This window comes from Nymphalis io, chromosome 3 (genome assembly GCF_905147045.1).
Source record: "Nymphalis io chromosome 3, ilAglIoxx1.1, whole genome shotgun sequence".
Lineage (NCBI taxonomy): Eukaryota > Metazoa > Arthropoda > Insecta > Lepidoptera > Nymphalidae > Nymphalis > Nymphalis io.
This window is the reverse complement of record NC_065890.1, coordinates 12380706-12394750: the sequence shown is the minus strand read 5'-3', so window position 1 is coordinate 12394750 and position 14045 is coordinate 12380706. Positions and strand designations below refer to the sequence as shown.

At 33.8% G+C, this 14045-nt stretch overlaps 1 protein-coding gene across 1 annotated transcript in view; it reads left to right on the top strand.

Moving 5' to 3' along the window:
• Positions 1-13512, top strand: part of LOC126781265 (leucine-rich repeat-containing G-protein coupled receptor 5) — a 263720-nt gene extending 250208 nt beyond the window's left edge. The window contains exons 6-8 of the mRNA XM_050506159.1: positions 625-684; positions 9844-11292; positions 11377-13512. Coding sequence (XP_050362116.1) covers positions 625-684; positions 9844-11292; positions 11377-11859 — 1992 coding nt within the window. The 3' untranslated portion in view covers positions 11860-13512. The remainder of the gene's footprint in view (positions 1-624; positions 685-9843; positions 11293-11376) is intronic.
• The last annotated feature ends 533 nt before the right edge of the window (positions 13513-14045 follow it).

Below are 14045 nucleotides of genomic sequence, written 5' to 3'. Positions count from 1 at the left end.
CAAGTGAAATGTTGTCTGTCTGTGAAATGAACTATAATCATTTCATTCGAGAAATAGCAAATATAATAGCGGCAACGACAAAAATATATGCATAAATATATGCTAGTGCATTTCAATTACGAAGTAGGCATGTTTTTAAAATAAACTTATTTTGACATATTTAACAGAATCAGATGATTATTTCAAATTATTCAAACTCTAAACATGCGTTTAATAAACCACGTATTAAATAGAAGTAACCTGATCTTATATCAAATTCGATACATTATAATATATATTTTTACGCAATATGTTTATTAGAGTAATGTATATTTATATAAATTTAATTAGTAATTATATATAAGGCCCTTATATAAATTTATAATCTGAGAGAGCGTAACATATATATATTTACAATATCTACTAAATATTAATGTTATTTAAAAGCAAACCCAGGACAATGTCCGAGTAACAGAAATAATAGGAAATCTGCATTTTTTATTAGACGTCCCTTTAAAGTTGTTGCGAACAAATTACACACATGGAAGGCAGGCATTGACAATTCAAACAGGAAGCCTATAATTTGTGTAATTGAAATTATCCAGTACAAGTGCACTCGTTAATGTTACTTTATGCTTTTTACAGATGGCGCCACACCGCTCCGGTAGCCGGTCCGCGGTATACGTCACATTCAACACTATTATGGTAAGTTAATAGTACTTTTACTAATTGAAATTAAATGATTTTATTTTATTCACGTTATTACGGAACATACATTATTAATTTACTTTTCTCAAAAGATCTAATCGTCATCAATTTCATCAACAGTTACTATCATAGAGAATAGACGAAACAAACCATAACAATCACAAATTACATGACAACAGAGTTCAAAGACAAAATAAAACCCAAAAAGTTAAATATAAATAAACTTATTAAAACAATCTATTACAAGATACAATGTGGTACCATGATTACAACCGCAATCGCACACAGAATTTGTCTATTTACGTCGACAAATCACGCGAACAATTAACAGTTCCGATTAAACGGCGCGGAGTCGCCGCACAGTTGCATGCACGCTGAGGTACAAAATCTGCATAATGCCACTCATTTCGCGAGCGTTTGTCGCTGCCAAATGAAGCGCGGAAATCCGCCATTTCCATCGGCCAGCATAACTTGGCCCTCGTCTTTGTGACCACTATAAACACAATAAATACCACCCGAATGTGGACGCTCGGCAGCGATGCATGCGGATGCAAATATTCGCAAAACGTACCGCCTGTAATAGCGCGTGAAACTGTGGTTGTACGCTCCATTCGATCTTTTTTTTTATTTTTCGTATCGATCAATGAATGTATAACTTTGAAAATTGAATCTTTTTCCTAGTTTGCTTTTCGAGTTATTAATAAAATAAATTGAATATACATTTCTTTTCAACATTCCATGGCATTTTACTTTTCGATCTACGAAATTTATCAGTAACAGATTTTTAGTTTTAAATTCAATGTGTTTATTTGCTATGAATTTACAAAAAGATTTACAATTTAAATAGTATTCCGTTTATCAATATAAATGTACTATATAAGAAATAGATATAATATTAGATAGACTTTTTTTTAGGAAACATTTTTACAGTGTATTTTCTGCGTGCAAATCTCACATTCTTATTAATCGTACGAATTCGAAGCTCAAATAGCTCAAATGCTTGTTTAAATACATTATGTTCGCTTACGCTATGCCGTCTAAATCATATTTGGGATATAATTAAAAATTAAGTCATCCCGTCATTATTAACCAACAACCAATTAAAGTTCTATTCATTATTAATTCTTGTAATTTTTCTTTTGTACATTAAAATTAAGGGTATTACTTTTATTTATGCGGGATCCCCTTTCCACGTTTGACCAAGTTTTTTCATTCGCTAAGCGCCGAACACACTTGACCAAGTTTTTCCATCCACCAAGCTCCGTTGCCACAATTATGTGATTTGCATAGCTATCACACCCCGCGGTATTTCATGGTACGCTATAAACACCGACCGACTTTATTTTTACGCCTATTTTGTGGTGTACCCTATAAAAACGTGATTGCTTTCTGCTACTGTAGCCATGTTAGTAAATAAGCATAAAAAAACTCTTAGCTTATTGTAGTGTAGTATATAAGCAGCTGACACATGGTATTGAGAGCAGTAATAAATTTATCTTCAAACCTTAAACATCTACTTTATTTACCTAGTCCCGTCCTTACATGGCGACCCTGCCATTTAAGGTTCGGTTTCGGGTTCTAACGAAGTGCAGTATAACAATATAATGTCGCTCTGTGTAATATTGGACATTCGTGTATTTAATTGTTCGAACGTTAGTAGAGTCATAATACAAAATGGGCAAAGAACAAAGTAAAGAACAAATTGTGGTTGCACAAAATGCCGCAGGAGGCGTGAATTCGGCCGACGTGGAACTAATACACCAAAATCAGAAAGTGACAAATATAATTTTGGGTATTTTTCTTTTACTTTTAATTTTGGGGGCAAAGTTTGCCATATATAAATTATATAAACGCTGCCACATAAAATGGATGCGTCAGGAGATGGCCAGGAGCGCTTTCAGACGTTCGAGGCGTGGACCAGAGACTGGAGAAATAAATCAGGAACGTGTCGTTTAGCCTGGAGACGCATCAATAGATGCTTATAAAAAAATAGGAGTGTAAAAGTGTGAAAAATATATAAAAGGAGAAGTGAAATAGTGTCATCAGCAAAGGTGTTATGGTATTATAGACAATAGATATATTCATATTTTATCATTATTTTTAAGTGTATATTTTTAAGCCGTTTCTTAAGATTTAAATGGATCATATATTAGATATAAAACATCAAATTGAAAATATAAAAATAAATTTAATTAAACTAAGTAAAGGGAAAAGAACTAAAAAGTTGTTAGAACAGAAATATTTAGAGGCAAAAAGTTTATATGACGAATATATAAAATATCGTGACGAGTTAAACTTTAATGCATCTAAAGGGTATATAAAAAAGGAAGAGATAAATTACTTATTAGTTGCTTGCGAAGAAATTGAATCGTTTTATCAAAAAATTCAAACAACTTGTTTAGTTAGTGACCAAGATTTTAGCACCATGACTGACTTTGACATGAAAACTGCTACTTCTCTTCTACCTATTATGACAGGAGATGAAGAAGTTACTAAAAAATTAATAGATTGTATCGAATTCTATAGCCAAACCATTAGGAAAGAACATGAACAGTTACTTATTTCTTTTGTCCTTAAAACTCGTTTAACTAAAAATGCCAAATTACGTTTATTATCTAACTATGAATCTTCCACAGAACTTATTGCCGACATGAAAAATAATCTGTTGACTAAGCAGTCAGCCACGGCACTACAAATAGAAATGTTAAAATCTAGACAAGGTTCGCAGAGTATTGAGGAATTTGGTAAGAAACTTGAGGATTTATTTGTTGAATTGACCATTTCCCAAGCTAACGGTGACGATAACGCGTTTAAAATATTGAGACCCGTAAACGAAAAATTAGCAATACAGCTATTCACCGAAGGTTTAAAGAACAGTCGATTAAGCACTATTTTAGCGGCCCGCAACTACTCAGAGCTGAAAGATGTTATAAGAGCAGCCAAAGACGAGGAACTGTCGCGTCAAGGCTCTTTTACATCAGATGGAACGATTTTCACGACTCAACATCGAGGTAAGTACCAACCATCTTATAGGGGGCATAGTAGAGGTCGAGTATTAAACAACGCACGCCAACATTACACGCCAAATAGTTCATTTAGGCCGATGCCGAATCAAACATCTAGTTTATACCACCGAGGAAACAATAGAGGATCCACAAGTAATTCTCGAGGACGCGGACATAATTTTGAACGTGCAGTATCGCGAGGTAGAAATAATAACGGTAGAAAACAGCATGGGTATCTTATGAATCAATCCCAAAACGATATACAGGTTACTACTTCGGAAAATAACCAAAACTTAGAGTTTTTTCGATCCTAACTTTATTCTAGCATGCAATACATATAATAATTTCGTAGAGTTTACAATATTAGGTACCAAATATAGAATGCTAGTTGACACGGGCGCCTCGATGTCAGTGATTAAATACGATGTAATAAGAGATAGGAATATTCCAATACATCCAAAACGCGTAGCCGTAAATGGTATTGGTGGCACCTCGTACACCGAGGGCTATGTTTACATACCGTTTACCTTATGTGGAATAGAATTCAAACATAAGTTTTATGTCTTAAAGAATTTGCCTTGTATTCAAGATGGTTTAATCGGACAAGAATTTTTAACTAATTATAATTGTGTATTAAATTACGAAAATAATACATTTACTTTAAATAGCTTCGACAAACCAATTACGCTCTCCTTAGGTATAGGAAAATTAGGTAAAAATACATTTATAAAGGTACCTCCGAGGTGTGAAAAGTTTTTTCAAGTTGATTCTTATTTGAATGAATCGTGTGTTATATTTCCCAGAGAATTGTGTGAAGGTGTATTTATCGCTGGAAGTATCTGTCAACCGAAAGAGGGAAAAATATTTATTCAAATTTTAAATACTCGCGAAACAGAAATTAATCTTAGTTATTTTAGGCCTGAAATTGATTTATTATCGAATTATAATATTTGTTCGTTTAACAAAGAAAATTTGGACGGAAAAAGAGTTCGGAAATTATTATCATTAATTAAATTGAATCATTTGAACAAAGAAGAAAGCATTAGTATACAAAGTATTTGTGCGAAATATGCTGACGTATTTTTCTTGCCAGGAGACAAGTTAGGTACGTGTAATCTTTACGAACAAAATATACAACTAAAAGCTAATACGAATCCGGTCTATACTAAACAATATAGATTACCGTTTTCTCAACGTGATGAAATAGAAAAACAAGTTCAAAAAATGTTGGCCAATGATATTATCGAACCCGCTAACAGCGAATGGTCTAGCCCAGTACTATTAGTACCTAAAAAATCAGAAGATAATAATAAAAGCTGGCGTTTAGTGATAGATTTTCGGAAATTAAATGATTGTATAATGCATGACAAATTTCCCCTTCCGAATATAAGTGATATATTAGACTCACTTTCAGGAGCTATTTATTTTTCTCAATTAGATTTAACACAAGCTTATTATCAAACGAAGCTAAATGCTGACAGTAGGAAATATACCGCATTCACAACACCGTCTGGCCAGTATCAAATGACCCGTATGCCTATGGGTTTGAAAACCAGTCCTGGTTCATTTTCACGCTTAATGACAGTAGCAATGTCGGGACTTAATTACGATAAATGTTTTGTATATTTGGATAATTTAATTTGTTTCGGAAGAAATTTAGATAGTCATAATAAAAATTTGTTAGATATTTTAACAAGGCTTAGAAAAGTTAATTTAAAATTAAATCCTGATAAGTGCGATTTTCTTCGAAAAGAAATTTTATACCTCGGACACGTGGTATCAGCGGACGGCATTAAACCAGATCCAGAAAAAATTAAGGCGTTAATTAATTATCCGGTTCCTAAAAACGTAGACGAGCTCAAACGATTTGTAGCCTTTGCGAACTATTATCGAAAGTTTATTCCGAATTTCGCCCAAATCTGTATTCCATTAAATGATTTATGTCGTAAAAATGTAATATTTAATTGGGATAAAAACTGTCAAAAATCATTTAGTACTTTAAAAGAAATGTTAATGAGCCCTCCAATATTACAATATCCTATTTTCGATTATAATAACACATTTATACTACAGACAGACGCCTCAGGGTATGCAATAGGTTCGATTTTATGTAATGCTGATCGTAGACCAATAGCTTACGCCAGTCGTAGTTTAAATAAAGCTGAACGTAGGTATCCAACGATTGAGAAAGAGCTTTTAGCGATTGTTTGGTCTGTTAAATATTTTAGACCGTATCTCTATGGACGAAAGTTCATTATAGAAACGGATCATAGACCCTTAATATTTTTGTACAATATGACAGATCCTTCCAGTAGATTGTTAAAATTTCGGCTAATACTTGAAGAGTATGATTTTAAGGTTACTTATGTGAAAGGGTGTGATAATGTAGCTGCAGATGCATTGTCACGCATAGAAATTAGTAGTGAAGAATTAAAGGCGATGAATGATCATATTTTGTCAGTACTTACAAGGGCACAAAAGAAGAAGCTTGATGAAAAACCTTGTAATTCTACTTCGGTTTCTAATATTTCTTCTGACGATTGGACTGATCACCCAAGAGTTGTAGAGATGTTAAAACTACCGAAGTATTACACGGAGTTGATATTTGTGAATGAAGAAGAATGGAGAAAGTTTAAAAAATGCGTATCATTAGAGCGTGGTGATTATGCATACTCGTCGTCAAATCGTACAATTTTTGTGAAACTGTTTACCCAATCCCAGTGTACACGAGCTGTCTCTGTGAGGGAAATGGAATCATTTTGTATCGATTTAAAAATAAATACGTTATATGTAATAAAAGATGAGAATAATTTTCAAATAATTAAAGAGCTAGCTCAGGTTATTAATAAAATGCGTAAGTGGTCCGGACCCCGTTTATGCGTAATTAAAGGAGTTACAAAAATTATAGACGACGATACGAAAAGAGTTATATTAAACGATTATCATATCCTGCCCACTAGCGGACACGCAGGAATAAGACGTATGTTAAATAACATTCGTAAAAAATATTTTTGGCCAGGATTAGAGCATGATGTTAAGCTTTTTGTAAAAAAATGTAGTAAATGTCAACGTTATAAATATTTAAATACCATAAAAGAACCTATGACCATAACGGACTGTGGAAATTCAGCTTTTGATAAGATTTATTTAGATTTGGTAGGTCCATTGACAAGAGATAATAATTATAATTACATTTTAACGCTCCAATGCGACCTCACCAAATATGTCGAGGCATATCCGATAGCAGGTAAGGATGCGCGCACAGTAGCTACAACTCTAGTAAATAATTTTATACTTAGATATGGCATCCCTCGGCAGATCGTGACCGATAGAGGAACTGAATTTATAAATTCTACAATGGAAGAGGTTTGTAAAATTTTAAATATAAGTCAATTACAGTCTACAGCCTTCCACCATCAGACCTTAGGATCACTTGAAAATAGTCATAAACATTTAACATTTTATTTAAGAATGCAAGTTAACAGTCATAGTCAGGAATGGAGTTCATGGATTCCTTACTGGTGTTTTTCGTATAACACTTCTGTACACTCGAGTACAAAATTTACTCCATACGAATTAGTGTTTGGCAAACAATGTAACTTACCAAGTAATCTTAGGTCGACAATAGATCCAATTTACAATTTTGATGATTATGCAATAGAACTAAAATACCGGTTACAAAAGTCACAAAATGATGCTAAAACAAACCTCATAAATTGTAAAACTTTAAGAAAAATAAAATATGATAGAAGTATAAACCCAGTGGAGTATAAACAAGGAGACTTAGTATTGGTTAAAAATGAAAATATTAGCAAACTTGATCCATTATATTTAGGTCCATATACAGTTGTTAAAGATTTATCACCGAATGTTGTAATTTTAGTCAATGGTAAAGAAAAAACTGTTCATAAAAATAGGACAAGACTTTATGTTGAATGATCATTAAACATATTGTTTATTAAGACTTGTGATTATGACTGTACCTATTATGATATTTGATATTAAATTTCAGCACTGCATTATTATACCTTTGTTTACATATTTGTTTTATTTTGTTTAATTATTATTATATTCAATTTTATTTTACTTTTCCATATTGTATTTTGATAAAAAAAATGTTAATGTATCCAACATTTTTTTTTGTTTGGTAGGGCATGTAGTGTAGTATATAAGCAGCTGACACATGGTATTGAGAGCAGTAATAAATTTATCTTCAAACCTTAAACATCTACTTTATTTACCTAGTCCCGTCCTTACATAACATAATTTATTATTAGAGATCATATTAAATAAAAGATAGATAGAAGCAGAGATGGCCCAGTGGTTAGAACGAATCTTAACCGATGAACTTAGGATCAAACCCGGGCAAGCACCACTGAATTTTCATGTGCTTAATTTGTGTTTATAATTCATCTCGTGAAGGAAAACATCGTGAGGAAACCTGCATGTGTCCAATTTCACTGAAATTCTGCCACATGTGTATTCCACCAACCCGCATTAGAGCGACGGGGTGGAATAAGCTCCAAACCTTCTTCTCATAAAGGAGAAGAAGCCTTAGCCCAGCAGTGGGGACATTCACAGGTTGTTACTTACTTACTCTTACTATTAAATAAATACATTAATTAAAATAAAAGAATAATTGAACGCGTCTACATGCTTACATATTTTTTATGGAATATTAAAATGCGCAACTTGGATTTCTCAGATGAATCTAATATATTAATTATTTATTTATCTTTTAGTTTTATGTATGTACCTAATACTAATTTACGTAAGGGTTACTATAATGTATGTAATTGAAATTTAAAGATATATTTTATTGTTTCTATTTGCGCTGATGATACAAAATTAAAACTGGAACTTAAAATTCAAAAGTCACGCTATAGTAAATGACCTACAAATGATGGTGATGTTTATAAAAGAAATATATTTAAAAATTGAAAATCATTGGCTTCAAATTCGGCCGATACAAACCTATAACGTTGGGTAGACGTTTTTTTTTTAAAAAAACAGCGTAGCATTTATAAAACAAGACAAAATCTGTGCACAACGCGTCGGACGTAGCCGTTTATTGGATTTTAGCGGAAATTTCACCGGGACAGCGCAAAACGTACAGCACTGTTTGCGAATGACCTGCATATCGAGTTTTGATTATGATTTGTACCGGTAAAGCCGGTCTGAAAGCCGTGTTACAATTCGATGCTCGTAATACATGCATTAATACTCCTTTGTTTCACAAAACTTGTTCGAATGGAAACAAACGGTATATCTAGAACTTTTTGTAATACAATATACAAGTCACGGCGGCCACTTCACTGGGAACTTTCAAACGTTGAACCAACATTTTTATTATCTGTACGAATGAAGTGAATCTCGTACTTACATTTATAAAATTACTCGTATTTATTTATATACTCGTATTTATAAAATTAAGAATAAAGTTATATTTAAGTTTTATTTAAATATAAAAAATGTTCGTTTGTTTTTGCAAAAATCTGATTATTTTCTGTCGTAAATTTTAATATTGTTTCATTCGACAAAGATACTGTTGATGTTGCATCTACGAGAAATCGCATCGTAACAGAATTAAAGTCCTCCGCGAAACTCAAGCTGAATCTCAGCCTCGCTCGAATCTCGTTGCTAATTGTTGGAAAGGGGAAACGTAATAAAAGTGCTAGTCTTTGAAGCAAAGAAGCTGCCCCGGGCGCCTCGCCGAAGCGCATTTTAATAAATTAAAACTGCGCAAAATTCCTATTCCAATATCATTCCATTTCTACTCGTACTTTTTGCTCTCTCCTCGACGAACCTTGCTCGCCTTACATTGATTTCGTTTTATTTTATAACAGAGTGGCTATCAATTCATCTAATACATTGCCTCCTTCTATCAAAAAGATCACGGTGCTTTGAGAAAAAGGAAAATTTTAACTTTTCTGAACATATTTTTCCCAAAAAGGTTTCTCTCTAAAGTATGAGAGATATTTGAAACGTTTTAGCGTTTTACATATTTAATGTGTAGGTACATAATTCATTGTAATAAAATTAAAAGTAATGTATTTATTTGTCACTTATGTAAAAGGATGTAAAAATATTTCACAATTTGTAAAATTGTTATTGGACACTAATAAATAAGTTTTTATTTTCTTAATTACAGATTCTACTAGTATGTCTGGAGCTGGCGTGGTTGGGCGGCGCTTCAGCGCTCGCAAACTGTCCAGGTGGCTGCAGCTGCAACGACGACACCCTCGTCGTGGTCTGCGAGGAGAGTCGTCTGGACGTTCTCCCCATCGCCCTTAACCCCTCCATACAAAGACTTATCATCCGGAACAATAAAATCAAAACCATCGACAGCTCTATGCAGTTCTATGCAGAATTGCAACATCTAGACCTCTCACAGAACCATCTCGTTAACATACCGACAAAAAGCTTTTCATATCAAAAGAAATTACAAGAGTTGCACCTGAACCACAATAAAATATCGTCGGTGTCTAACAAGACGTTCCAAGGATTAAACTCATTGACGGTACTCAATTTGAAACGTAATTTTTTGGAAGAACTTACAAATGGCGTGTTTTCTACTCTGCCTAGATTGGAAGAGCTGAACTTAGGACAGAATAGGATATCTAGAATTGAGCCGAGAGCTTTTGCTGGGCTTTCCGCCTTAAGAATACTCTATTTGGATGATAATCAGTTAAGCTCAGTGCCTACAACTTCTTTTAGTCTCTTAGGAAGTCTTGCAGAATTACACGTGGGCTTAAACGCGTTTTCCTTTCTGCCTGACGATGCTTTTGCTGGCCTCAATAGATTAGCGGTACTAGACTTAAACGGAGCTGGACTCTTCAACATAAGTGACAATGCATTCCGAGGTCTCCCGGGGTTAAGAAGTCTTAACCTTTTTGGAAACCGATTAAGTGTTGTGTCTACGCAACAACTATCTGGCTTGACTAGATTAGAAGAATTATATATAGGTCAAAATGATTTTATTGTCTTAGAAAGCCACTCTTTTAAAGGACTAAAGAATCTAAAACTTCTTGATATAACTGGCGCAACCCAGCTTGAACGAGTCGAAAAAGGTGCTTTCGAAGATAATATAAACTTAGAAAATATCGTTTTAACCAATAATAAGAAATTGTCTACCATTGAAGATTGCGCTCTTTTGGGGCTGCCAAAGTTACGACATGTTTCACTAAGAGATAATGCTATTATATCACTGAGCGAGACCGTCTTTATTGGTAAAGAACTAAAGCAACTCGACTTAACTGATAATCCGATTTTCTGTGACTGTCAGCTATTGTGGCTTCAGCAACTACTGAACGAAAAGAGCAATTTCACTCAGATTCAGTGTGCTAGCCCAGAACATTTAAAAGATAAATATTTACGAGCACTGAGCGCTGATGACTTAGGTTGCGTTTTGCACGACTCCAGACAGCAAACTATTATTTGTATAGTAGTGGTCGCCTGCGTGGCTATAATAGCAACTCTACTTTTATTATTGTACAGATATCGTAAAAGCATGCAGGAAAAGCTAAAAGACTACAAATGGAACAAAGGACGTAAAAATTTAGAATATCATAAGCCCATCTCCACAGAGGAGGATTGCATCGTCCGGGGCATCCACCCATCGCAGTACCCTGCACCGCCGCCGCACACTCCCGGCCTCAGGCCAATTCCGGTTACGGAACTGTAGCTAGAGCTTTACGCCTCCCCGAGCGTGTTTTTCATGTCAGGCGGTCAGGGCTCTGCGAGACGGCCGCAACGCTCGGGAGGAGGCGGTACGATGCCCGCCAACGGTTTTACTTACATCGGAGGCGATGGACGTCATCAGCACCAACCCCTTACCCTCAACAACGGAGCACCCGTTCACCACCTAAATAATGGTTCCCTACGCTCCTTACCGGACAAGAAGAATAACCGCAATGGTGTCGTTTGCCATCCAGAGAATTTCCAACGAAACCTCGATACTCGGTACTCGAGAAAACAAGAGAATGGCTACATGCGAAATTCTGAAACCGTAATAGGGTTCCCGAGAGACCGAGAGAGGGACAGGGATTACGAGCGAGAAGTCCCGGATTACAGCGAGCCTGAGTACTCCATAATCCCGGAGGCAGGTTACGGACGCGCTGAGGACTTCCCGCGATCTTGCAGCCACTCAAATACCTTCAATTGTTGAGTGCTAACTGCGAACTCTTTCAAATATTTGTGATCTTGTAATACTAGCAATAAATCTTCATTCCATTATTTTTTCCTATGGACGGACTTTTTTTGTGATGGACGTAGTGCTCTAGGACATTAGTGTTTCGGGTCCGGTGTACGTTTGACCAGCGAGAACTATCCTATATCGTATTCGATTTAAGAGAGTACCTTATGTGTAAATTATAAAATTAAGTAGTTATGGATCTATTTTTCAATGAGATGAGGGAAGTGGAGCGTTTGAAAGTTTGACTTTCTTATGTTAGGTTGACTCGTATCATCGTGCTACTTTATAAAAGTTATAATCATTATCAAATCGTGTGATATCACATAACATACAGCATACAGTTTTAACGTTTTTGTCATAATTGTACCACAACGAAACGACCATAACGTTATGATGATGCGAAACGACCACAATTCGTACAATGTACAGGCTAGTCGAGATAAGTTTAATCGTGGGAGGCTCTGAAGATCGCTCCCCGAAAATGATTCTTCTTCATGAACCATGTGATTCATTTTGTTTTCTACCAGTGCGGTGGAATTTGTATTTGATTTTGTACAAAAACCATTCCATAAGAAATCTTTTTTAAAGTCTAATTTTAATTATAGATGACTAAATTAAGTGTGCATTAAATAAGACACCAATATAAGAGAAATATTAGCAAGTAATGAATGTAAATATATTTATATTATATTGAGATATTTATAAAATTTATAATACGATCTTGCTCTTCTAAAATTATCATCAAATTATTTCTAAATACCCGACAGTGTATTATTTGCTATGGACTAAATATCAAGTAATATCTTAAGTATGAGATTCCATAATTTTGTCACTAAATATTGTTACATACTTAAAATTATGTACACTAAATTCTTATTACGTAGGTACGAAGCACTTTTTCCAAATCGTCACTAACATTAATGCTCAATTGTTTAAAAAAAAAAACAATTTAATTTGTTTTAGTAACCTTTAAATTAAGATGTTAGAGAATGCAATATGAATTATGTAAATCGCTTTTTGTTTGATAATTGATGGAAGTTGTCCATAAGTCGAGAAAATAAGCATTAATTTAAGCTAGTACCAGACTTACGATTTACATTCGTATATAGATCGAAATCATTTTGCGATCTTGGGATTATTATAAATGTATGCTTTCAGAACTTGACTAATGAGAACTTTCATCATTATAATTCTGTTGATATCCTTATATTTATCTAATAATTCCATTCATCCTTATCATATTTGAACTATTGATATTAATATTCAATATTATAAAAATTAAATATCATAATCCATAAGGTCCCTTTTAGAAACATTCTCCATCGAAGTAAAGTTCTTAATAAACCCTATCGAACGTAACTTTGTTTTGTATATTTTGTAATACCTCCCATATAATTGACTTTTAAGATTTGCGTTGTAGACACCTATGGAGAAATTTAAGACTTAAAATATGGGCATGTGTTTAGTGCCTAGTAAATGCCTAAAAAGTATACAAAAAATGATGAATACATATGAGAAATTGTGATTAGAATATTCACGACATTATAATAGATCATCGATCATTTCTGTATTTTATTGTAGCAATTACCTACATACAAACTCGATAAATATAACATACCTCAAATATTTTGCATTTTATTTTTAATAACCCTATCTGCTTATAAATAAAATCGAACATCGTTATTATTAAAATGTGGATTTAAATAAATTATTTTATTAATCGTGATAATAGGCCACCATTTTATATTTACACTACAATAAAAGCAGGGTTACCGAGTATTTGTTTAAGGCGTAGAACGTCTTAAAAATGTATGTGTTTAATTTATAATACTTGCAACACTAATTACAAGGAATACGCATTAACTTTTTCTGAGTTATAAGAATATAATTATATATCTATAAAGTCTTCATACCTTATTAATATTGGGATGTCGTTTGACCAATCAACGACAACACTGGTTTTGCGCCATCTTGAAGAAACTTCTTGAACGTGCGGCGGCGGTAGCGGAATAAAATATATGTGAAAATACGGTGGTTAGCAAAGGGAGTTCCCTAACAACAATAAATATAAAAGTTAGTGGTTGAGTGATTATGAAGGACTAATCATTCAATACAGGGTTAGGCTTAACTATAACTTATTTATTATAATTAGGTACTCT